General features: G+C 37.8%; 1 protein-coding gene across 2 annotated transcripts; it reads right to left on the bottom strand.

Annotated features, from left to right (window-relative positions):
- Positions 1-93: 93 nt before the first annotated feature.
- On the bottom strand, positions 94-23,422 carry akna (AT-hook transcription factor). Of its 2 annotated transcripts, XM_048166310.1 has the most exons (24): positions 22,958-23,422; positions 18,966-19,317; positions 18,601-18,769; positions 17,559-18,441; positions 17,005-17,308; positions 13,114-13,188; positions 10,761-10,917; positions 9,887-10,014; positions 9,698-9,757; positions 9,483-9,601; positions 9,228-9,393; positions 8,955-9,124; positions 7,777-7,944; positions 7,099-7,345; positions 6,886-6,989; positions 6,235-6,527; positions 4,683-4,839; positions 3,466-3,636; positions 2,708-2,838; positions 2,409-2,537; positions 2,220-2,315; positions 2,033-2,122; positions 1,705-1,858; positions 94-1,564 (listed from the first exon to the last, which is right to left on the bottom strand). In XM_048166310.1, exons 2-24 carry the CDS (start codon positions 19,149-19,151, stop codon positions 1,300-1,302), a joined length of 4,422 nt encoding a protein of 1,473 aa, XP_048022267.1. In that variant the 5' UTR covers positions 19,152-19,317; positions 22,958-23,422; the 3' UTR covers positions 94-1,299. The 2 variants fall into 2 exon arrangements, with proteins under 2 accessions (XP_048022267.1, XP_048022268.1); XM_048166311.1 differs by lacking the exon at positions 7,777-7,944.
- Between the last annotated feature and the right edge of the window lie 1,449 nt (positions 23,423-24,871).

Below are 24,871 nucleotides of genomic sequence, written 5' to 3' on the forward strand. Positions count from 1 at the left end.
ATCAAGAGAAATGGAAGAGTGAAAGGTCCAGTTCATTACCTTGAGAAACACATGATCAAATAGCTATAATGAAAAACAGTAGCATGACACAAGTCAAATATAGAATCATTTATAGTAGTAAATAAAGTATAAAAGTACAGCTCTATAAATACAAAACAGATTTTTTAAAAAAAGCACTACCAGAGTCAATACATTTGCTTGACTGGGTGATGCCCAAAACAAGCAGCACTAAAAAGACATTTACCCAAGAAAACTATATAAAATATCTCACAACCTAATAAAACAGAAAAACTTACGCACATAACTATTCCATTTGATGGTCTTTTCACACTGACCTCAATGCTGCTACAAACTCTTGTGAGATTCAAGGAATGATGGATTATATACTGTGGGATAGAAAATTGTGTCACAGGCATGCAAGTTAAAAAAAGGTTATCCAGTTTGAAATTTGGAAATTCCAGGTAAACAAATACAGCACAAACGTACTGTAATATAAATAAAAATGCAATCACCCACCAACTTTTAGAGCAGCACTGTACTTATTTTCCCCCATTAAAAAAGATAAAGATTTAAAAACCTGTCACCGACAGATTTGAAAAACAAAACTGGTTCACATTCATATGTTAAAAGAAATAGAAATCTAGCACACTGTGGAATTAAAAAGCTAAACAAAGACATTATCTGGACTTGCCAGAAGAAAGGTCTACTACAGTGAACCCAAAAAGCCTTTAGACATTTAAACCACACTTAAACATGCATGAATGACTTTTCATTATATAACAAAATATTAATTCAACTAGTATCTGTAAAACAAATTCTGTAAAATAATGGATGTCACCAAGTTCTACTAATGCTTGGAAACCACAATGTATCCACATATCTTTATCTTTACTTACAACAGTATATTGTTCTTTCCATTTAAACACATTTTCCAATTTTTTTGTTCAAAAAAAGCAATATTTATTGTATTTCTTGCTTTCTAATGCAATGACATGTGTACATATTTAAGTGTGGATTAAGTTTCCAAATATTTTTGAGGTCACTGTATATACAAACATGTATTAAGCTGCCATAATGCAGCTATCAATCTCTAAAAGTCACCTGAGACATTTCACATTTTCCACCATGCATGTCTGCATTTCATCAGTCACACTGCTACGAGAAAAACAGTGGTTTTATGTAAACTAATAAAAACAAACAAAAATCACTTTCTGTATGTGACACAGCTGAGAAATGTACATTGTACATTATGTATGTCACTTTGGATAAAATCGTCTGCTAAGTGAACAACTGCTGGTGTCAGTAGGTGCAGGATGTGGTGAGGAAGCTACTGCTGTGCAGGCCTGAGGCCAGAGAGTGAGCCATGTGATGCGAGACCTCTCTCATGTTTCTAGCTGCTGTGAGGGCGCGGGTCAGAGAGCTGTTCAGAGAGAGCTGCTGATGGTCCACAGAGAGAGAGCGTCTGCGATGACCCCTGACCCCTGACTTCTTATCTCTGGTGGGACTTGCTGAGACGTTAAAGGGTTGTGAGTAGGCTGGTGTCGTCACAGGGCTGGAGAAGTAACTGCAGGGAAATGACACAGAATGATCAGTCTGTTGTAGTTGTTACAGCAGGTGGGTTAGATGTTACTTACAAGGTAACGCAAGGTAATTTCCATGGGCTAAATCAAGAGACTAACAAAACCAAATTTATATACTACTCACAGAGTTGAAGGATAGACGGGCACATATGGGATAACTGGAACACCTCCCTGCAATGTGGGGGGAGGAGCTAATGTCACGTTCATGCCTCCTCTGTCCCTCTGTATGGATCTCATTGGCTGAGTCCCTCTGGGGCTGGAGACTGGCTCCTGATTGGCTAAATAACCACACATGAGAGTCAACATGATTCCTGGTGATATCATATTGATATCAATATGATATTGATATTGATATCATAGTGATATCAATATGAAGTCATATTCGACAAAAATATTTCACATCTTCAGGATGAATTGTGTAAAATTAGTTTATACATAATGAAGTGCCAAACCTGGTTGAGAGGCTCTTAATGAACCACACAATGGGCAGTGGCTACAGGAAGGTTGCGTGAGACGCGGAGAGCTTCTGCTCCTCATTGGACCTTCAATTAATAGTGTAGAGGACAGGAAGATAGGTCATGAAATGGTAATCTCAGTGAGTTTCAGATCCCATTATAATGATGGAGGGAGGATGCTTACGTGTCGAGGAACTAGTGCGATCTGATGTGCAGTGTGGACAGGTTGGTTCTGGTCCTCGGCTCAGTTCCACTTCATCGCTATTATCGGATCTGCCTGCTGATGTTCAATTAAAATGACCACAAATTGTTCTTGATCACCATATCAAAACCTGGTCATCTGTGTTAAGTTATAACAAAGATCTTTTCTTACAGGTACTGTCCTCTTTGTGGCGTTCAAATCCTCTGGTTTGTCTTCTTCCTCTTGATGTCATAGGGGACATCAGGACATGTCTCATTGTTGATGGTCTTGGCTCAGAATGGACATGCTCAGAATCAGTTGCTGTAGTAGGGTTAATGAGGAGCATGGTGAAAAAGAGCATAACTTATTCAAACTTGGCATCCAAGTGTTTGGTCATCCAGGACTGTTAAGAAAATCTCTTTGCATCCATATCTTACAACAAAGCCATGTGCCATATTTATCCTACAAGATTTGTATGTAGCTGAACATACTCAGATCAGTGTCAGGCCGATGTCGAGGTAAAGATGCTGATCTCTGCCTCAGGATGGGTCTCGGTGAGTTTCGTCTCTCTTTTTCTCCATTCCTCCCTCTCTCTGTCTGCCGCCTTGTCCTCTCTGAAGACCTGGTAAGACAAGGAACATGGTCAAACCCTCTGAAGTTATAACATCTGATTATTAAAGGTGTTATAGAGGATGTTTTGTTTTATACATTTTTGCAATATTACTTGAAACTGTCTTTACTAACTGATAAAAGACTATTTATTAGGTGCACTGAAAGGAATAATATTAATATACATCATCTGTGCACGAGGTAGGGCCTTAAAAACATCAGCCAATCGTTTATGTGATCATCGCATAAATGATTGGCCCTCTGGCTTGTCAATCACTGCCATGACGTTCCTTGTGCAGTAACTTTCCACACTCCACAGGCGCTGCGTGCAATGTTTTTGTCAGGAGACTGGAGTAACAACTGCAGATTATGAGTTACCTGCGGTGAGTCCGACATAATGAATCCACTAACACGACACAGTGAATGCCGGTGGTAAACACTCGTGTTCCAATAGTCATGCACGAGTTTTGGGAGGCGTTCCCTCGAAATGAGCTGTGAAGGAGGGGGGTTGTTCTTACGCATGCGCTCATTTCAAAAACTCACTAACAGTCTTTGGTTTCTCAGTCATCGAAAGCATCCTCTATAGCACCTTTAACTACAAGTTTCAGGCAACATATATAATATTTGAAAATCTAATTACCTTAAATGAAGCCACTGCGGTGTTGTGGTCTGTTGGTGTGCATGGTCTCTGGTGTCTTCTGTTGCAGAAGGGGGCGCTCTAACAGGACTAGCAGGTTTGGAGAGTCTTAGATTTCCCTCTAGTCTCTCCTTCAGTCGGTTCACTTCTTGCTGTAGAGATTTAAGAGCCTCTCTGAAACACATACACAATGCATACATTTTTTGTTTGAAGAGGGAACAAGGACACAATAAATTGATCAAATGTGACAGTATAAGACATAAATGTTACAAATAATTTCAATTTTAAATAAATGCTGCTTTTACCTTCTGTCCATCAAAGAATCTTTAAAAAGTAACATGGTTTCCACAAAACTATTAAGCAGAACAACTGTTTTCAAAATAAGAAATGTTTCTTGAGCATCAAAATCAACAAATCAGAATGATTTCTGAAATATCATGTGACATTGAAGACTGGAGTATGGCTGCTGAAAATTCAGCTTTGCCATGACAGGAATAAATTACATTTTAAAATATATTACAATAGAAGCAAGTTATTTCACATTGTGATAATATTTCACAATATTACTCTTTTTACACTATTTTTAATCAATTAAATGCAGCCTTGGTAAGCAGAAGAGACTTAATTCATGCTTTATTTTAAAAAAAAAAATTACTGAGAGTGTAAAAGACCACAGAGCATGTCAAATATTTCCCTTCACAAATAATTTAGTAAGTTAGTAAGCAAAGTGTCCTCTTCAAAAGTCCCAGTTGTTCATGTGGGACAAGTGGTCATTATAAGCTCTAGTTCAGTTCAGATCAACACAGGGTTTAGAAATAACCATTCCAGTGAGAACTCAAAAGAGCATTGTCAGAAGTGGTGGGTGTGTGGATGTGGGTAGGAATATTTCAACCATCAAAAACACATACAGTGTTTTACTGTTTTATTAATAGCTAATGGTGATTAATGCTGGTTTCTTGATGTGGAGCAGAATACATACCAGCACAATCTTCAGCTAGCCTATTTGAGAGAAAAACTCCTGCTGAATCAAAGAAAGAAAAGAATGAAAATGAAATCTAATTATCCAGATTGAACTCTGGCTGCCGTGAAGTGAAAAATGATTTTATAGAGACCACTTAATACCACTGGAGTTTTTCCCAGAACACCCTGGCTCAAAAGAGCAGCCATAAATCTCTGCTCGTTTGTGCTGCAGTGGCCATGTCAGCCTTTAGGAAACTCACTGGTGATTTGTTAGCTGAAGGGAACTTTGAGCTTCGAGGTGGTCGCTGCGGTTATAAGGCACATAGAGGGAGGGGCTTCTGTGAGAGCTGAGCTGCAGACTGGCTGGTTGTGGGTAATGGCCATCCTGTGCTTTTTCCTTCCCTGACACGAAATGGACTGTGAAAAGATGGATAAAAACAGGATGAAAAGAGAAATTCAAGACCAGAATCAAAGAGATTGAATGGCAGAAAGAGAATTTCAATGACTGTTCAAATATCTGCATTACTCAAGAAAATACAGATTTTTTCATGGTAATGCTGTAAAAATCATATATATATATATATATATATATATATATATATATATATATATATATATATATATATATATATATATATATATATATATTACAACATTGATTAAACCAGGTTAATGTTAACTATTGTTCCTATTGTTAATTAAAATTAAAAATAAATTAACTAATGTTAATATATATAAAACTTAAAATGTTAAAAATGCATTAGTATGTATAGAAATTAACATTAACCTTAAAGGGATAGCTCACCCAAAAATTAAAATTATCCCATGATTTACTCACCCTCAAGCCATCCTAGGTGTATATGACCTTCTTCTTTCAGACGAATACAATCGGAGTTATATTAAATAATGTCCTGGCTCTTACAAGCTTTATAATGGTAGTGAATGTGGGGCGATTTTGAATCCTAAAAAAAAAAAAAAATGCATCCATCCATTATAAATAAATAATCCACACGGCTCCAGGGGGTTAATAAAGGCCTTCTGAAGCAAAACGAAAAATATCCATATTTAAAACTTTATAAACTAAAATAACTAGCTTCCGGAAGAGGGCTGTATGCAATGCATACTGTGCAAGTTGACTTGCGCCACAAGAGTAACCCATGACACGATATATAACGCAGGATGTAGGAGTATCGTAAACTTTGACGCCTCTCGTGGTTTAAACAAATAGGGCTGGGCAACAAACTCAAGCCACTCTTCTCGAAATCCTGACATTTCTCTTTAAAATTTCTGGTTTTAGACTTCTAATTCGTGACTGGTGTTTTGTTTTACTCTATACTCTGCGCTTCCACATTCGTCATTCTGTCACGTGTCAGGTCAGAAGTCACTCGAACCACCCACTGGAGCCATATGAATTATTTTTTTATGATGGATGGATGCATTTTTTTGGGCTTCAAAATCTTGTCCCCCCCATTCACTACCATTATAAAGCTTGGAAGAGCCGGGATATTTTTGAATATATCTCAGATTGTGTTCATCTGAAAGAAGACAGTCATATACATCTAGGATGGCTTGAGGGTGAGTAAATCATGGAATAATTTTCATTTTTGCGTGAACTAACCCTTTAACCTGTCTTCATTAATGCTGTAAAAGTATTATTCAATTAGTAATGCATTTAGTGTTACCATTTATTATGATTTCACAGAGAGAAACCTAACCCTTTAAACATAAATGGACTCCTGGAAATGAGAAAAAAAATTCTTTACATGCTTTTTATATGAAATATCAAACCTATTCTAAAAAGGTGACACCCACCATGATCACTCCCATGATCTGATTGGCTGGTCAGGCTGCTCGGCCAGGGTGGGATGGTTCTATTAGGCCAATGAATGGGGGAGATTGATGGAGAAAGGCTGGAAGAAGAACACCTTTCCTCCCCTCCTCTCCTCCTAACAGGACCAGTGCATCCTCCAGATGTGCTAAGGTGTTCTCCTGGGGTATTCAGAGAGGGTTGGGAGGTAGAGGTGGAGATGACAAAAGGGTGCCCAGAAGGAGGAGCAGACTCTGGTCTTTCTGTGTCCTTCATGTGCAGGCCAGATGGTGTGGAACTGGAGAAGATATCAGAAAAAAATAAAGCCGCATAAATTCCCTAGAATAGAAAAAACATTTAACTAGAATTTAAATAAAATTTGAGTGTTTTTGCCAGTTTTATGGGACCTTTTCTCCCATTTTATGATCAATCAGGAGGAAAATAAGTTGTCACTTAAAAAGTAAAAACACAACTCTCCTCATGTCCGTAGCACAATTAGAGCAGGATGAGTCCAATGAACCCTAAGTATGAGTGAGTTATAGTGATGCTTGCCTTACTAAGCACTACTACCACTTTACAGTTCACTGGTTTCTTGTCTAATTAAGAAGTCACAGGATCAAATTTGAAGTGCTCTACAGAGTGAAGGCGCTTCATACCTCACCACTGCCCTCTGCTGGAGAGGACTGTGTACTGCGGGAGTGAGCTGACTGCTCTCAGAGCCCATAAAGCCACTGTCTGTTTCTGGAGACTTGACCCCATCCTGCAGTGTCAGAAATATATGTAGAACTCATATCAAAAATCTATTATTTATGCACATCCTTCAAATATGATATATAGTGTTGTTCATCAGTCACTGTACAGTCACTGACCAGAGGGGACGCTTTGACAGTCTTGGCCTTTGCTTTCAAGCCCATAGTTCTGGGCTCTGTACTCTCTGCCAGGCTGGTTAGGCTACTGCTTTGAGTTTTCCTGCTTCCTGCCATTTTTCTCTCCCTGCCCTGTTGCCCTGGCAACACTGAGGAGCGGCAAAGAGCCTCTGGGTGAGTTTCCATAGAGTCACACACCTGTGACCTAACAGATGGGCTGGAGGGTGGGACACAATCTACTGGTGGCTGCCTAAAGAAAGAGAGAATGGAGAGGTGAACGAGAGAGCAAACAGCCAGGTGTTGATAATGGTGCAGCGTGGATTGAACTACTGTTACCCTCAATTATCTTTCAAAACCTGATAACAACATACAGCTGATGTTTAGATCACAAACACAGAAGTATTCTCATTACATCTGTGTCAATTACCTTAATTTATATAATTGAATTAGAATAAGCTGATAGAATGTCAGGGTTTCTAAAATGGGTGGGGCTTAGCAGCCAAGATGTTTTCTAATTGGTCAGATACGATAGTTCTAATCCACGGTACCTGTCTTTTTTTTTTTTTAAATTGGTTAGCATGGCCCAATCACAGTAATGACTGAATAATGAAATATAATATAAAATTCTTTGGAAATCAGAGAATCTGATGTACTATTATGCGAAATAGGGTCAGGACTCACTGCTGAGCAGATTTTGTCATCTCGCTCTCATTAATAGTCCTGTGTCGTTGTCTGATCATTGTGCTTTTTTTCTCAGAAGGAGCAGAGTCTCCAAAATCCAGCAAGTCATGGCTCTTTAAAGTCACAGCTTGGTCCAGCATCCCAGGGAGCGCTTTATAACTCTGATAGCTGGGCAAGAAGACAATGCGAGAGAGTCTGACATGTAAAGCTGTTTCTTCTATATATATATATATATATATATATATATATATATATATATATATATATATATATATATATATATATATATATATATATATATATATATATACAGGGCTTGACATTAACTTTTTTGCTCACCAGCCACTGTGGCTAGTGGTTTTCCAAAGTCCATAATTTTGCTGTTGGGAAAATACATTTTATATGATTAAAGTTGACTTTGGCATGCTTAAATTACTAGCTTTTGAGTCATTTTACTTGATTTACAAGATTTAAAACCCTTTCAAACTTACAAATGCAGATTGACCACCCAAATCAAGATAATATATTGTATATATCAGCTGGCATTTTTGTTAGGCTATATAAAAAGAACAAAGAAGCAAAATTACAATTAGTAATTAAAAAAAAAAAAAAAATCTTTTTTCAGATGTTTATTTAGCAAGTATACATTTATTTAAAATTTTTTGATGTTTGATTAACATTAATGACATGCAGGTATTTATTTGGCGGCTGCTGAATGCATGGACGTCATACACATCCAGTTTTTTCCCACCTGTTTACGTCCACTTAAGCCATAGCCGACTGTATTCACGCGAGATAGGCTACTTCACACGATGCATTTTGACATGTGTGTGTGCATGTATTCAGGCGCAAGGAGAACTGATCGCGCGCGTAACAGAGAGAGCGTGCACGCGAGCGCTTCTGTTGTGTGTCATTCAGCGCGATTCCGCCTATCCCGCTTTCACTAACCGCAAGTTAATCGATAAAAAACTGTGACTGAATTGTAATTGTGTGATACGACGAGCTTGGCTACCTTTCATTTGGCTGTAGGCTGAAATTATATTCAACCCGCCAAAGTGGCTAGTGGGAGTGGCTGTCTTACCCGCCACAGCGGAAATCACCCGCATTTGGCGGGTTGGCGGGTGTTAATGTCAAGCCCTGTATATATATATATATGAGGGTCAAAGCAGGTCACTCACCGGTCCATGAGGTTACTGAAGTCCTTCTCCACACGCTGGTGTTTGTCATAGAGTGGACGAAGAACAAATGGGAGGATCTTCTCTTCTTCTCTGTCTGTATCACTCTCTCCACTAACTGAACTGACCTCCACACCAACACAAGCCTCAGGATGGACAGCTGACAGTGGGCTCTGAGAAAAAAATGGAGGAGAAAATCAGTCATTTTCTGTCCTTTATATCTGTGAGCTAATGACGTCAGAGGTTAGTGAGGTTTAGAGGTTAAGTTTGAGGCACCTCAGGTAGAGGTTCAGTCTCCAGCATGGACACAGAGAGCACATCTGAAGGTGGGAGAGGGGTTAAAGTAGGCTCAGAAATGGGTTGGTTCTGTTCTGCATGCTCCAGCCACTCCTTTATCTCATCCAATCGCATCCCCGACCTGAAGATCTGACCTTCTAAGTCCCTGTGTCACACACAAACACACAGGATGAATATTCTGCACGTACTTCAAACCAGTGGTACAGCAGGAAGTAAACATGAAGCACATGCTACCTGTCTGGGTCAAAGGTGACATGCCCGCCTTGTCGCTGCTGCAGCATCTGATACTGGGCTCGTGTATCTAGGTAAGCCCTCTCAAGAGACTCTTGCCCCTGTGCCAGTGTGGAGAGACCCTGTAGAGGATTCAGACTGAGTTAATCTGACTTCATGTCTTTAAAAATTCTTCTTTTGTTTTTTTGTTTGTTTGTTTTTTTAAAGCATAATCATACCGTTATCTGTTCACAGGGCTTGAGTTTCCCATTCTTTAGAAGTGCCTCAAAAGCATCAACCTAAACAAGCAAAAAAAAACTGCTGTTAAACTAACAAAATGCCAGCTAATCTGAATTATTTTTTTTCTTGAGTTTGACATAATGATGGTGATTGTTACAGACAGTTTAAGGTTTTTTAAAGTTAGTTACCTGTAGCTGGAATCTCTGAGTCTGTTTGGTCAGAGTCTCTGTTAGATGGTCTGCTGTGAGAGGTCCAGACCTCCTCGAACTGAGGGAGCTCACAGAGGAAGGGCGAGTTACTGTTTTTCTGGAGTTTTCTGCAATGTCAAAAAAAAAAAAAAAAAAAAAAAAAAAATATAATAATAATAATAATAATAATAATAATAATATTATTATATATATATATATATATATATATATATATATATATATATATATATATATATATATATATATATATATATTATTATTATCATATCATTAGTCAACTAGAAAAAAATAACTCTAGAGAGAAGCATTTTGCTAAATATATGCACTAATATTCATTATAAATTTTACAATCATTATAATTTTCCTTATTTAATGTATTTTTATTATTACAGTCACCATTTAAATGTTTATATTTTAACGACATTTTATAAGAAACATAACTATATCATTAAAAAAAATTATATAAAAACTGCCTTAATTTGTGGAAGACTGTAAAGTTAACATTTTTAAATAGCTACATTTAATTAATGAATTTATTATTAAATAAACTTTATTTTTGGTTTTGGTTTTTGGCTAAATTACAACTTTAATTTCAGTTTTCTAAAAACATTAAGTTCAGTGCATAATATGTAGAAAATATGTACCTCTGTTTGATTGTCGTTAGTGTGATTTTTTATATACACTATAGACCTTATGCGCCAGAGAAACAAGCATTTTGTTTTGCATTTCCTTCATGCTATGGAAATACAAACCGGAAGACAGAAGACAACGAGCACAGAGCTGAAAAGGGGCGGGGCTACATAAGGTCTATACAAGTACAATGTTTCAAAATGGTGTTGTCAGTGTGGTGTACCGGAGCCATTCTTCTGCTGGGTCACGTTAGCAGATCCTGCGCTGAACTCTGCCCTCTGTGCTTGAGGAAAACTGAGGGTTATGACCTTTGACCCTTCCTGAATAACACCTGACATGATAGCTGTACTGGGCTTTGCGGGTTCAGAACGGAGACACACCTGAAAACAAACAGCACATAGACAACAATCAAGAGTCCTGTGTAAATCTGTACTGTACTATAAAATCTCTCTAAATCCATATTTACATGGTATACTGTACCTTTAGAAGGTAAAAAGTTACATGTGAAGAAAAAAAAAAGTTCATATTATATTCATTTCTGGTTCAGAAGGAAATCTCCGTTCTGGATCTGGACTGTAGTACAGTAATTGGTGATCTCTGTTTCCCAGCATAAAGTGGGAAGAACACGACAAGGACTGTCGCCACCCATTGTGTAGATGCTGAGACTATCACAGAAATATGGCCCCGACTTGCCTGCCCACATGACAGACCCCTCAGATTTACTGCAGACTAGTGGCTGAACCACAAATGAGAATGGAGGAGACTCATGTACTGTACAATAAAGGGCTCATAAAGCAGGCCATTTAATGAGTGTTTTCCACTGCTGCACTTACTGATAAGACACTGGATAGAGAAATACACTGAAAACACAATGTGAAAAGGCTGATATTAATGCACCTTACACATAGACACACACACACACACACACACACACACACACACACACACACACACACACTCGTGACTAGGTGTGATTGTGAAGAAATGGGTTTGCATGCTGCCTGAAATCTAATGACTGTCCCCACTTGATAAGCCCCCGAGACACTAAATCACACTAAACCTAACCTCAACATGACCCCTCAGTGTAATTACCTCATAACCTGTTACCTCAATTTTCGACCCCAATATTTATTATTAATGGATCAATACCAGAAGTAGATAATCAGATGCAAATTAACAGTTTTACCAGGCTATGCTTTAAGCCTATGGTTTTTTTTTTTTTTTTTTTTACATAGGGGTGGGCGATAGAAGCATTATTTATTAATTGTTTATAATTTATTAATTCTCTTTTTTTTTCATTTGACAATGGCAGAACAATCACCAGCAGGAAAATGTGACATTGTTAGCAATGGAAACTAAGGGTGCCAGGTATACAGAGAATTTACAGAGGACGCACCTCGTTTTCTAACAAACTCTTTATTTTTTGTCTGAATAGGCCATTTCCTAATCACGGCAGTTCAGGTTTTATTATTTATCACCCACCCCTATTTCTACATCTAAGAAACCACAACTAAGTTACTAAGGATTATTGTGAATAAAACCTGTCTTGCTCAAGCTGTTGTTTCTGTTAAAGCTGAAGCAGATGGCCAGGGCATGTGGGGGAAGAACTTAATGAGCATTAGAGAAAATGCAGCTGGAGATGCAAACCAAACAGAGAAATGGCCTAAAATTATTGACCTAAATAGTTACCAACATTGCTCCGTAAAAACAGTGAAAGGTTAAGTACTGCCGAAATGAGTTTAGATGAGGTTGCTACGTGTAATGCTGACCTCTTATGTAACAGCAAAGGTAAACGTGACATCACAGCCTGTTTTAATCCTGGCTCAGGCCTTGATTTGTTTCAGGTCACTTTGTCAACTTGTTTAGGCGACACTGTTCTGTGTTTATTAACTGTTTTCAACACTGAGGCAATGTATGATCTGATCAGACACATAAAATAGAGCTCATTTCATCAAAACAAATGAGAATGATAATAACAATAATGCTATTTAATGCTATGATCGATTTAAATATAACATGCATTCTATTTTTTTTTTTAAGAAAATAATAAACTAATAAGATGTCCAATTACTGTATTTGTGCACCAATTTATTGCATAAAAAATGAAGTTATAAGTATTTTCAGTTGCATACATTCACCCGTATAATATCAAGTATGCAGATAATTTAGCAATTTGTGCAAATAATGGTTTTGCATGTACACTGCTTATTAGCTCAGTTTGTTTGTTTGCTCATCTTTCTCTGAAAGTGTTTGTGTCCTCCGAGGTAAACCCTCTCGGCAGGCTTTTTATTTGAGGAAAAACATCACAATCAGAGAGAGCCTTCAGTTTCAAAATGAGCCTGTGCTTCTGTACGGCCATGCTGCTAAACGGAGGGCTGTGATTATGGCCGTCACAAAAGAGATTCTGAATTTATATTGTGTTGACTCAGCCTGAGGAGTCTAAAAATAGCTCCCGTCAACATCAGAGCAGACGGAGAAAGGAGACAGGCCTGCTGATACGAGAGAGAGCACTGCACTGAATTCACGTCAACCTTCAAATGAAGTACAAAACCATAAATACAGTCTGTGAAGCCAACCTTTGCTTCAAGGCGAAGTTGATCGATAGTATTTTCAGCTTCTGCATACTTGGTAAGCAGCCTGTTATAGTCCTCCTGCAAGAATAAGTGAGAGGGAAAAAATAAGAGGCTTCATGCTTCATATACTTCCCTATTTAATGTAGTATATTATGGTTTAAAATGTTTGCATGTGGTGGCATTCGGTTTCATAGACATACACAGTATACGCTACCGTTCAAAAGTTTAGGTTCAGTAAGATTTAGTTTCCACTAAGATAAGTAAGATTTAGACATCCACTTGTTTCCGACTCTGGGATTCTTCTGAAGTCTGTACGGAGAGGCAAACAAGCTGTTTAAACTTGTTTTATTCTTTCACTCTTCCATTTGTCCTGTTGTCGACACACTCAAGCGTGTGAAGTATGTCCGAAGAAACCGAACACGCATCTGTATACCGTATCCAGTGTAAACCGTGTCAGTGATTATAATGGGTTCTATTTGCTTTTGATGCTCGCATCCAGTGTAAGCAAATGTCAGCCGTTAAGCGACTGAATGCCATTGGGCAGGGCCTATGGTGTGATGATGTATAACTATTCATCAATGTCTTGCTCTTGTTATATTAAAAATTATCCTGACTCTTCCCAGCTTTATAATGGTAGTGAATGGTGCTCCTGATTTTGAAGTCCAAAAAAGTGCATCCATCCATCATAAAAGATATCCACACAGCTCCAGGGGGTTAATAAAGGCCTTCTGAACCAAAGCAATGTTGTTGTTTTTTTGTTGTTTTTTGAAATATCCACATTTAAAACTTCATAAACTAAAACAAATAGGTTCGGCCAGACAATTGTACACATACTGTGCAAGTTGACCACAAGAGTAACCCCTGTGTGTATGACGTAGGATCAGACGTCGCGTTAACCGAAAATTTTCCGTCATTGACGGAATTTTTTTTATCAATGACGGAAAAATCTGAAGGCCGTCCGTCACGGTGACAGATTACACTCAGGGTGATCTACTGTAAATTGTAACTGTAATTCCCACCCCTGTCCAGTTGGTGGCGAGTGCGCTCCAATGTAGCAGCAGAGCACTGGATCCAGAACAAAAATAAAACTGGCAGGAATCTTTTGCTATGCGTTTGATACTGATAACGCACAGGCGAGTACCCAAAAGCTACAACTCTCTATCACGCCACATTAAAGAGCGCCAAAACGGTATTTATTGCTTGAATTTCTTAATGAAATGGACAGAATTTGAAATCTGAGACTTTTGTTCCATATCAAAAGTAACACAAAGCGTTAAGCCTATTGCGATTTATTGGATGGGAGGCGCACAATGCACTGTTTAATCATCAACTGAAAACAGCATAGCCTATAGCCTACCAAGAGATCGATTGTGATTTAATCGATATTGGTCTCATGAATGCGCAAAACAGCAAGGAGACATTTTAATTGTCTATTAATAAAGTAATGTTTTCTGAATCAGTGTCGGCTGCAAAGATGAAGATATTTATCAATATTCATTTTCGTTAAAGTAGGTATTTAAAGCTTTCTGTAGATATATTTTTCATGTCTGTGAGGCAAGCAGCCGCTGAGTTCCGGTTCATTTAGCTGACGCGTTCCAGTTCACGTGCCAGTGATCGCGCCCGCGCCTCCATGTCATGATTATATTGTCTGGTATATTTGCTTCTTATTTTATTACATCCAGGCAATTGGTTAATGAAACATTAATTAAAATTAAGATACAATTTTTACAAAACGAAATTCACTTTAAAGAAAGGCTTTCTACAAAATAAAACTTTATGAAGTGTTTAAAATCATGTCTGACCCACTCCATGTCTCCCGATATATTGCGCATCTTATGATGCATCTTAGTCATGCTGTTAACTTTTCATAATCAAATAGATGAATTTAAAATATAACATAGGACTATTTAAACATAAATATGAAACTACGTTTTCTTTAATGGCTACCATCGTAGAAATTTCACGTGTGAATTACCCGTCATTTTAATTTTCATATTTTAATTATAATAACACATTTAATTGCTTTTATTTTTGTTCAAATGTTATAATAACACATTTAATTGCTTTTATTTGTGAACAAAAATAAAAGCAATTAAATGTGTTATTAAAATATGAAAATTAAAATGACGGGTAGTAATAGATTATGACAGAATTTTTACGACCCTGTCCGTCAAAATGACGGACAATGTTAAAGTCTAACGCAACCTCTGCGTAGGATGTAGGAGTATCATAAGCTTAGACGCCTCTCGTGGTTCAAACAAATAGGCCTGTGCAACAAACTCAAGTTCCTCTTTTCTTATATTGAAAACCTCCAACATTTCTCTTTAAAATTTCTTGTGTTTTAGACTTCTAATTTGTGACCAGTGTTTTGTTTTCTTCTGTCCTCTGTGCTTCCGTGTTCGTCATTGCGCCATGTGTCAGGTCCGATTTACTCTTCCACCGTTACTTGATTTGCGTAGGCTATCTGCCGGAAGCTAGTTATTTTAGTTTTTATAGATTTCATAGAGCCTTTATTAAACCCCTGGAGCCGTGTGGATATCTTTTATGATGGATGGATGCACTTTTTTAAAACTTCAAAATCAGGAGCCCCATTCACTACCACTACTGCTTGGAAGAGCCAGGATATTTTTTAATATAACTCAGATTTTGTTCGTCTGAAAGAAGATTGTCATATACACCTAGGATTGCTTAAGGGTGAGTAAATCATGGGATAATTTTCATTTTTGGGTGAACTATCCCTTCAAGTTATTAAACTTACACTATGTTTTAGTGGTACAAAGACCTTTTATATGCCAAAAGATCAAGGCAAATTTGATTTCTCACATCATGCTTCCCACAGGTTTGAAATATACTTGCGGTGGTAGCCGGGCGAAAAATCCTCCTATTACCCACGGCACAAAAATGGTCTACTACATGTGACAAACAAACAATGTGTGATTTTTAACAGTATTTTTATTTATTGAAATTAATTTTAATTAAATAACATATTACATTTAATTACATACTAATATTATGCATTATTATGCATTGTAAATTATGCAAAATTACAGCATTTAAATGGTTCACATTTTCCTATGTTCTCCTTGCTGTCATATAGTGTCTCTCTCAGTGAATGGGACACATATTTTACTAGTAAAATTTATAAAATGAATAATATGTGTGTCAAATAATGTTCTTAGTCTTTTCTTTCTGTGGGGGAGACTACAATAATTTACTATGAATTAAATGGAAATCAAATTAAATACAATTTATTGTGTAACCAAAATACCAATAATGCCCAAAAGAAAAAGAAAAAACTTAGCGTGTGATTTTTAATTATAAACAAGCCCGAAATACACCAGGACTCTTATTTTGAAATGTCTGTACTATTGCAGGCTGATCCTAAAACATTTTATATAAAAGGCCATAAAGTAGACATTGTAATAATTCATCAACTTGAGTTCATTAGCAATCGCTTGGCATAAATCTGCGCTTTTCATTGATTGAGAATCACTTTGAAGCAGTCTGAAGCACTGTTGCGCGAGCTTGTAGAAAGCGCAACAGCGCCCCCTTGTGACTTTGCAAAATGCAGCGCCCGTTTGAATGTTAGCGGGAGTAAACAGTTCTGACGCACACATAACGAGCAGGTACTAAACGACTAGTTAATCGATCGCGGATGGTTTCATTATGTTGCGCGGATATAAAAGTATAAGAGGATAAAAAACAATAAAAGCAAAAATGTGTCTCCGAATATACTTGGACGGCCGTTGTTATACGTGGGCGGCCCGCCCAAGTAAAGTCTATGTGTGGGAAGCGGTCCCCTTTTAAAAAAAAATCTTACGAACCCCAAACTTTTGAACGGTACTATACAGTGTGTGCAGTATACTAGAATTTAATTCTGAACAGCGTGTTCACCTGTAGCTGCTGCACCAGTGAGCTGGCCTGCTGGGGGCAGCGGAACTCCTCTGGTACTTTACTATGCAGGCGCTTGTGGGTCCCACTGGTGGAGGGACTTCCTGCAGACCCATCAGAGCTACTCAACAGGACCTCTCTCACAATCTCAGCAGGGGATTTGAACACGACAGGAAGTTCTGGGTGTGAAGTGCTATCATGAGGTGGTCTACGGCTTTTAGGAGGTCTGTATCCACTATTTTTCGGAAAATGAACCCTTGGCTCCACTTTGGAGAAATCAGGTAAAGGGTGACTCAGCTGTCCTTTCCTAAGAATATATACACATCAATAATCAATACCGAAATAATTGATTAAATGTACAGTATGGACTTGTCACATTATAGTACCTTTTACAAAAATGTTTTAAATTCCACGAAAATTTATACTTTGGTACAATTGAACAAATTACATTTTCAAAGTGTTTTTTAAATAAATAAATGTACATTTAATAAATGTACATATATTTTTATTAATGATTTTTATATTTTATAATTTGTGTTTGTCTATTTTCATCTCACCTGATGTCATCTGGATCAGTGTGAGAGGTTTTGGAGGTTCTGTGGCTCTTCATTGCTGAAGATCGGTGAGATGTAGGAGGTGGCGAGTACTCTGAGGGGGAGACGCTTGCTTTAGAAATGCACTGTGCTGGAATGGAAACCTGATCGTCACAGGAAGCAGAGTTTGTTTTTCTGGGAGAGGGTGTTGGAGGCTGCAGGTTGTGGTTAGGACTGTGTAACCTTCTTTCTAATTTTTCTCCTCTCGTACTATCTTGGTGCATTTTTCCCAGTCTAATCACAGGGCTTCTTGGTGAAGCTTGAGGTGTGATCTTGTGTTTAATCTCCTCCCCCTTTGATCTATCCATGTGGTATGTTTTAGGGGCAGGACTTTGGTAAGTGCTAAGAGATGACTCTGCCCTAATGTCTAGCTCTGGAAACGTCTCAGCTTCAATATCACAGTTATTCATCAGTTCTTCTGAGGACAAATGGGGAAAACTGATGGGATCAGAAGTGTTTCTAAAGGAACAATGTGAGTCTGTGAGAAATTGCCCATCGGTTTCCTTGAGTTCCTCACAATCACTTTGCTCAGAAAGCTCTGGGATTCCTGAAATTGGAATGTTTCGGGGGATCTCAGTCATTTTGTGATTGAAATCAAAGCTCTTCACCCTTCCAAACACAGATGCCATCTCATCTGCGACAGGAAATGTTTGGTCCATGAATCTCTGAGCATCTTCACATGTGTCCTTCTCTTCGGTCTCCTCATCGGTCATGTTTAACGCTGTCTCTCTCTCTGGGAAAGAGTTTAATTTGTGCCTGTGGATTGTTGCGCTCCCTTTACCATCCTCATCATCAGTCCAATCTTTCAACAAAATGCTCTGGTCATCATCTACTCTGTGTTCTTCCTCTAAAAAAAAATATTTGATGAATAGAAAGTTTATCCCTTAGAATAGAAACTATTTATCCCTTTTCACAAAAGTAAAATCATTTCACTACACATACACAATTACTATAGTTTTATGCTATTAATCTCAGCTGTGGATGTTAAAATGAACTGAGCCCTTACGCGGAGATGCAGAAAAGCTGTCGTCTCCAGTGGCATGAGAGAGCGGCTCAGAGTCCAGCAGCTCACTCAGGTGATATCTTATCTCCTCTAGCGCAGGTGGAGGCCCATGCTCAGGCTCGGGGGTCTTCATGTCCCACAACAGGTCCTCTGCATTCTCCTCCTCTCTTCCCTGATTCAAAGAATCATGATACGCATATTAAACAGTTAAGCACCATTATTTTAAGAGATAGGGCATATAAATGGATGAGAAATCTTTCTAATTAAATGCAGCGTAATGAGACTCTTCTGATGAAGAGTCCTGGTGAGCCTGCTCTAAATGACCAATAAATGGGCAGATATCAGTCAACCATCTCTGATGTCCTCACCTCCTGCTGCCTTTGACTCTCTGCCAGACCAATGATGCCATTCTCATCCATCTGGCTTTGGAAGTTCTCATCAAGTTCTTCATCCCAGCTGAAGTCCGACCCCTCCGGGCTCGAGGGAGAGGAGTAGGCTGGGGCTGGTGTCCACACCAGAACCCCTGCAGTGGTACCACCTCTGCTCCGCTTCATTACCTGGCTCTTTATAGCTCTTTTATTCCACTTTGAGCTCCTGTACCACCTGCATGTCCTCCACACCGACACTGAGGTCTTCTCTCATGGTTGACCAATTACAAATGTTTTTATGAACAGGTTGCATAATGTCTACTTATAGGTCTTCAAGATAATTTAACACAATCTGAAAAACACAAAAATATATATTTTTTTCATTTTCATTGAATGATCGATGCTTTACTTTTCATGCTATTCTGAGATATAAAACAGTGTTAAAAGGATAGTTCACCCAAAAATGAAAATTTTTATCATTTAGGTCCTGTTTACAACTGGTAGTAAGATGCGTTTGGGTCGATTGGATTACAAGTGGACGACGTTAAACACAGCTGTAAATGAGGTCTAAAACGTTTTGTGCTTGTCCACTTTCAACCACTTAAGGACTCAGGAGGGAGCTGAAAATGCATTCGACCGGATTGTTTTTTGTAGTGTAAATGCTCATGTGGTCGAATGTGTTCCAACAACCACAAAAGACGGCCTTCTATCAGCCTACTGACTGAATGTGTAAACATTATGGGAAGCGCGCTAGCCAGATGGGATTTAAACTTTGTCAGCTGAAGACCCAAGTTTGGTTTGAAGACAAAAAAAAATGTACCAAGCACAATGATACCATTCCTTACCATTCCTGATTTCTAACACACACTCACCACGTTCAGCCGGTCTTGTGGTTATCAGAGCAAAAACAAAAAAATGAACAAAACAAAACCTGCTACTCTCCATGTGTTTTACCGTCGTCTACCGTGCATGTTCATATGTAACTTGCATGAGCAATCATTAATTTGAAAGATCTGAAACAGCCCATACATTTACCTGCCCATAGACCCTCCCCTTTAAGAAATCAGAACAGAAGTGGTCGAAAGTGGACAAAAGAGACAGATTAAAACACCAGGTGTAAACGTCTCTCCCTCGTCTATGAGTTACCTGTATGAGCTTCTTTGTTCTACAAAAGATGATATTTTGAAGAATGTTGGTAACCAAACAGCTGACTTCTATAATATGAAAAAAATAATAATATGGTCAATGGGCCAGAAAATCTCTTCTAACCCTAACCCTAACAGAAGAAAGAAACTCATACAGGTTTAGAAAAACTTGAGGGTGAGTAAATGATGACATAATTTGAATTTTTGGGTTAATTGTCCCTTTACGAAAAGTAAAAACACTGTAACTAATTTAATTATCACAGATAAATAACTGAAATCCATTCAAACTGGAGGAGAAAGAGGTGACTAAAGAGAACCGTTCTTACTGAACATAACCTTAAGCATCTATGTAACTCCATCATTCATGTACTGTAGCTCAGTGTTAATTGAGCATGATGAAAGGATACACAAAGTCTGTAAAGAGCTGCTCTCAAGTGGAACCACAAAAACATCTGAATAAATAATGTAGCTCTTCACCTGCTTCATAAGCCCTGAAACAGAGCAACTGAGTGTAAATGTAAAAACAGCACATATATATTTTGTCTTAAAGATGAAGAGTCAATTTTTTTTGATGATCATCAAACTAAAATGCTAAAATACTATTAAATTTGAAGTTGCAGGTATATGCCTTTATAACCCTATCTGCTTATTTAATTTGTGTACAGTACATACATTTTGACACCAAGGCTGGAAAAAAGAAGATTTTTGTATTCTCATTCTTGAGAAGCAAGTTTAACACCCGGGCTGTGTCCGAAATCAGTAGGTACTTATTTTGAATAAGTAATTACTTCACGACCGCTAAATAGTATGTTCTATATAGTACAGACAAAATCTGGACATACTACATTCACTATGTTGCCCTTATCACATGACCTACCAGCGTCAGTTGTCGCGTCACTGCCATTCTTGCATTACTTATTTGAAAAAGTAACATTTTATTGTAAATTTAAAAGTAATGCATTACTTTACTAGCTACTTGAAAAAAGTAATTCACGTAACACACATTACTTGTAATGCTTTACCCCAACACTGTTTATAATGTTACAAAATATTTCTATTTCAAATAAATGCTGTTCTGTTGAACTTTCTATTAGTCGAAATCCTGAAAAATTATCATGATTTCCACAAAAATATTAAGCATGCAGCACAACCATTTTCAACACTGATAATAATAAGAAATGTTTCTTGAGCACCAAATCAGTGCTGATGAAGTAAAATGTGAAAAAAGGATAACATTTAATAATTGCATAATCAAAATGAGAGCTTCACTTTCGTTTTATTGATGCATTTTTTTTTTAAATGGTAAAACAGTAAGCAAAGAACAGTCTGGGAGGTGAATGTGTGTGGTGATCTTTAATCTAGATAGAAGACAACCCACAACCTTCACAGGGCCCTTGGTTGCCATGGTGACCACACAACAACAATCTCTGCCATGCGCTGCCGGCCAAAGGCATCAAAGCATCATTCTAAGAACAGCCAATCAGCATTCAGAACACTGCTTCATGGCAAAGATGAATAGCTGGGGATGAACTTTCCTTCTGATCTATAAGAAAAGCACTGTTCCATTTTATTTCTAAACTAAATTTGGTTTACAAGCCTTTAAATTGTGACACTGCCACATTTAGAGAATAGCTGAGCATACTTGAAATGTCAAAAAGGGCATTAGGTCTAAGATACAGACTAGTCTTAATCTGAGAAATGGCAAAGTGACCCTGAAAAGACAGTTTTTTCATAAATTACAAGAACGGATAACTCATGTCGTCATGTCCTGTGTGTATCAGACCTATTTGTGTGGATTAAACTTTTGTTTGTTGCAAGCAACTATTCCACAGAGACTGTAACAATCTGACAGCATCCTCCGCCAGCATGCACACAAATGTACTCGCCGAGGGAGTCTGCTAATCTCCTGAGTGCACTGTGTTCTGCAGCATACGTTAATTAACCGCTTGTCTAGATCTCTGCCATCCATTCAGCGAGCCTGTGGTGAGCTCAGCCAAAAGCAACACGTATCCTATATATAGATCATTCACTGTTACTGCACTTAATAGGCTACATAACAGTGGCCACACACACAGCGCTGAAACAGGATTAATAAAACGAACACTGAGCCCTAAATCTCCTTATGGGCCGAGAAGATCCACAGTGTCTGAGGAAGAATATTTGTGTTGTGATCAGACAGGCCACATGATCAACTCCAATGTCAGTGCAATGAAATGAATTAAATGTGCCACTTTCAAATCTTAAGCATTGCTTTTGTGTTTGACAAAGACATTATTAGCACAAAAACACCTGACCACAGCCTAGAAAGTATCATTTTCTATTTTTTACACATAAGATCTGTAAACAGATTCTAGCTCAAATTTTAGCTTTTTGAATATAAGCCTAATACATGAATATTATAAATATAGAATATTATACTACATTAAATGCTAATAATAAAACAATAATCATAGCATATATCAAATAATTATACAATAATCATAAATGTTGTTTATAATAGCTTTATATAAGGTGTATTGTCACACAATACAACTACTGTCACTACTTCATGTCATGTAAACGATCATTTACTGTTTCATAACTTGTTTTTACTTAATTAACCTGCTTTATTTTGCATATGTCAGTTAGGACAAAATATATATATATTTCTGTCTAGTTAAGAGTGGAATACATTTGTACAACTTGAATAACGAGCAGGAGGTTTAACCTGTTGATCAAGAGCAAAAGCCCTTTGGAAAGTTGCAAACATGCACGCTATTCAGCCATCTCCAACACTGTTCTTTGAGACATGCAATCTTTAATTAACAAGCAAAGTTCCTCTGACTGTAGTATTTTAAGATTCCTTACCTTGAGTATTTAAAAACAGCGCTCTTCATGTGAAAACATGAACTTCAGACTGTTGCCTTGAGAACAGCACCCAAACTAACACCACCAGCCCGTCCCTCCATCACCAGGCGACGAGGCAAACATGGACTTCTCACCTTCTTCTTGACAAATACACGTTAACTCAAGCTTTCATGTCCCTTTTACTTTTGTTTTTGCTTTAGCTCGAGCGGGTCTCGTGTGTTGTGTTGCTCGCGCGAGCCAAAATCTCTGTAACTCACTCCACGCGACTAGTTTTATTTCACTTCATACCTAAAAATTCAAGTACAACGCGAAAGTTGAAAAGTTGGAGTGGAAAACATTATCTTTACTTTAAGGAAAAATCCCCAAAAACTACAACAAAGACGCCGGAATAATTAATTTACAGCATTAAAACTAAGAAGAGCAGACGTTGGTTTGAGGGCGGGGCTTCGTTATCAAAGTCAACAGAACGCTGGATTGGGAGATTTGATTGGCTCAACATGGAAAGGGGCGGGGTTAAAAGACACGATTCATCTACATAACAGCATTTTACTCCTAAACAACGAGACAGTCTCTCTGTTTGGGATGTCCTCATGTAACCGTATACTGACAGAGCAACAAGCTTTTTTTATAGACACAAAACACGCACTGCAAATCGTTTATTTTGTATGTGATACCGTTATTAGCCACATGATGGAGCCATATAACGGCTTTTTAAACTCAGTAGATTTGCAGCTGTCAGTAGAGGAAATATTCCCACACATTCTAAACATGAATCATTCGTGAAGCACTAATAAACACCATTGTGAAAGAATATGGTAAACATAGATCTATACATCAAAGTACCATAGTACTACCATCCATAATGGACTTTTTATTCATATGGCAGTAATCTAGTGTTTTTATTTATTGATACATTCTTAAAAATCTCACTCGGATGTTGTACTTTTTACTTATTTCAATTTATTTTAAACAAACACATGACCTATATGCAAAATGAAGCCTGCAATCAATTATTTCGCCATGTTTTATTCATCCAGCCATATGCTATATAGTTAATGAGGCTTCCTGTTTGTGTTGTACACCTCTAATGGTTTTTCTCTGTGCTTTGACACCTAATGAATGAGAAACCACAAGATGACTCCTGTTCGCAGATAACTAACCAGTCCTGATAATCATGCGTTTGTCTGTGTGTGTGTGTGTGCGTGTGGATGAATTGGTTTGATCAAATGGGAAGGCACGCTACTAGGGAATTACTTCATATTTTAGTGAGGGCCTATTAATTTTTGTTATCTCACTGATTATAGTTAATGAGATTTGTACCTGCCACAAAGCACCAGAAATGGGGGGGAGATGAAGAATGGAAAGACAAAGGGGTTACTTTTCTTTCTTTTTTTCTGCACTTTATCTTTATTGGAAAATAAAACACACTTTCTGTATAAATACCATGGTTGTGTAGTCTTTTCTTTAAACTGTACAAGAGGCAGGCAGACAGAGGAACAAAGGCAGCGGGTTCAGGTAAAACAACTGTAAAAGGAATAAAATAACAATAAAATGACTAAACATGATTCTGGGGAAATGAGATTTCAGCATAGTGTGCCGATGTTAAAACATCAGCGCTTCTGAGGGCATTATTTTGAATGCAGGTCAAGTATAGAGAGCTCAAGCAGAAATGTCTCTCAAATGCTGTCAGTCACGACACCAGCAGATATCAGCAAGATGAAGGGTCTCAAACTTTATATTCTTCACTTGGGAATGCCACTTATGAAGTCATAAATGTAGTTTTGAAAAGTCATCTAAACCTGCATTTGGCACTCTCCACAAATACACTTTACTTAAGTGTCCCTTTTTATCCATTATATCCTTCACCAAATGCAATTTGGCCTGTCCAGCCTCACAGGTCATGACCTTACTAAT

Source organism: Megalobrama amblycephala, linkage group LG18 (assembly GCF_018812025.1).
Source record: "Megalobrama amblycephala isolate DHTTF-2021 linkage group LG18, ASM1881202v1, whole genome shotgun sequence".
NCBI classification, from domain to species: domain Eukaryota; kingdom Metazoa; phylum Chordata; class Actinopteri; order Cypriniformes; family Xenocyprididae; genus Megalobrama; species Megalobrama amblycephala.

Bases quoted from the DNA above. Each gene is read 5' to 3' on its own strand.
- akna (XM_048166310.1), bottom strand. From the start codon at position 19,151: ATGAAGCGGAGCAGAGGTGGTACCACTGCAGGGGTTCTGGTGTGGACA. The intron at 7,945-8,954 runs GTGAGTGACCTG...CTTCTTGCCCAG, and splicing joins TTCAGTAACCTCATGGACCG to CTATCAGAGTTATAAAGCGC. The intron at 6,528-6,885 runs GTATGAAGCGCC...TATCTTCTCCAG, and splicing joins CAGCAGAGGGCAGTGGTGAG to TTCCACACCATCTGGCCTGC.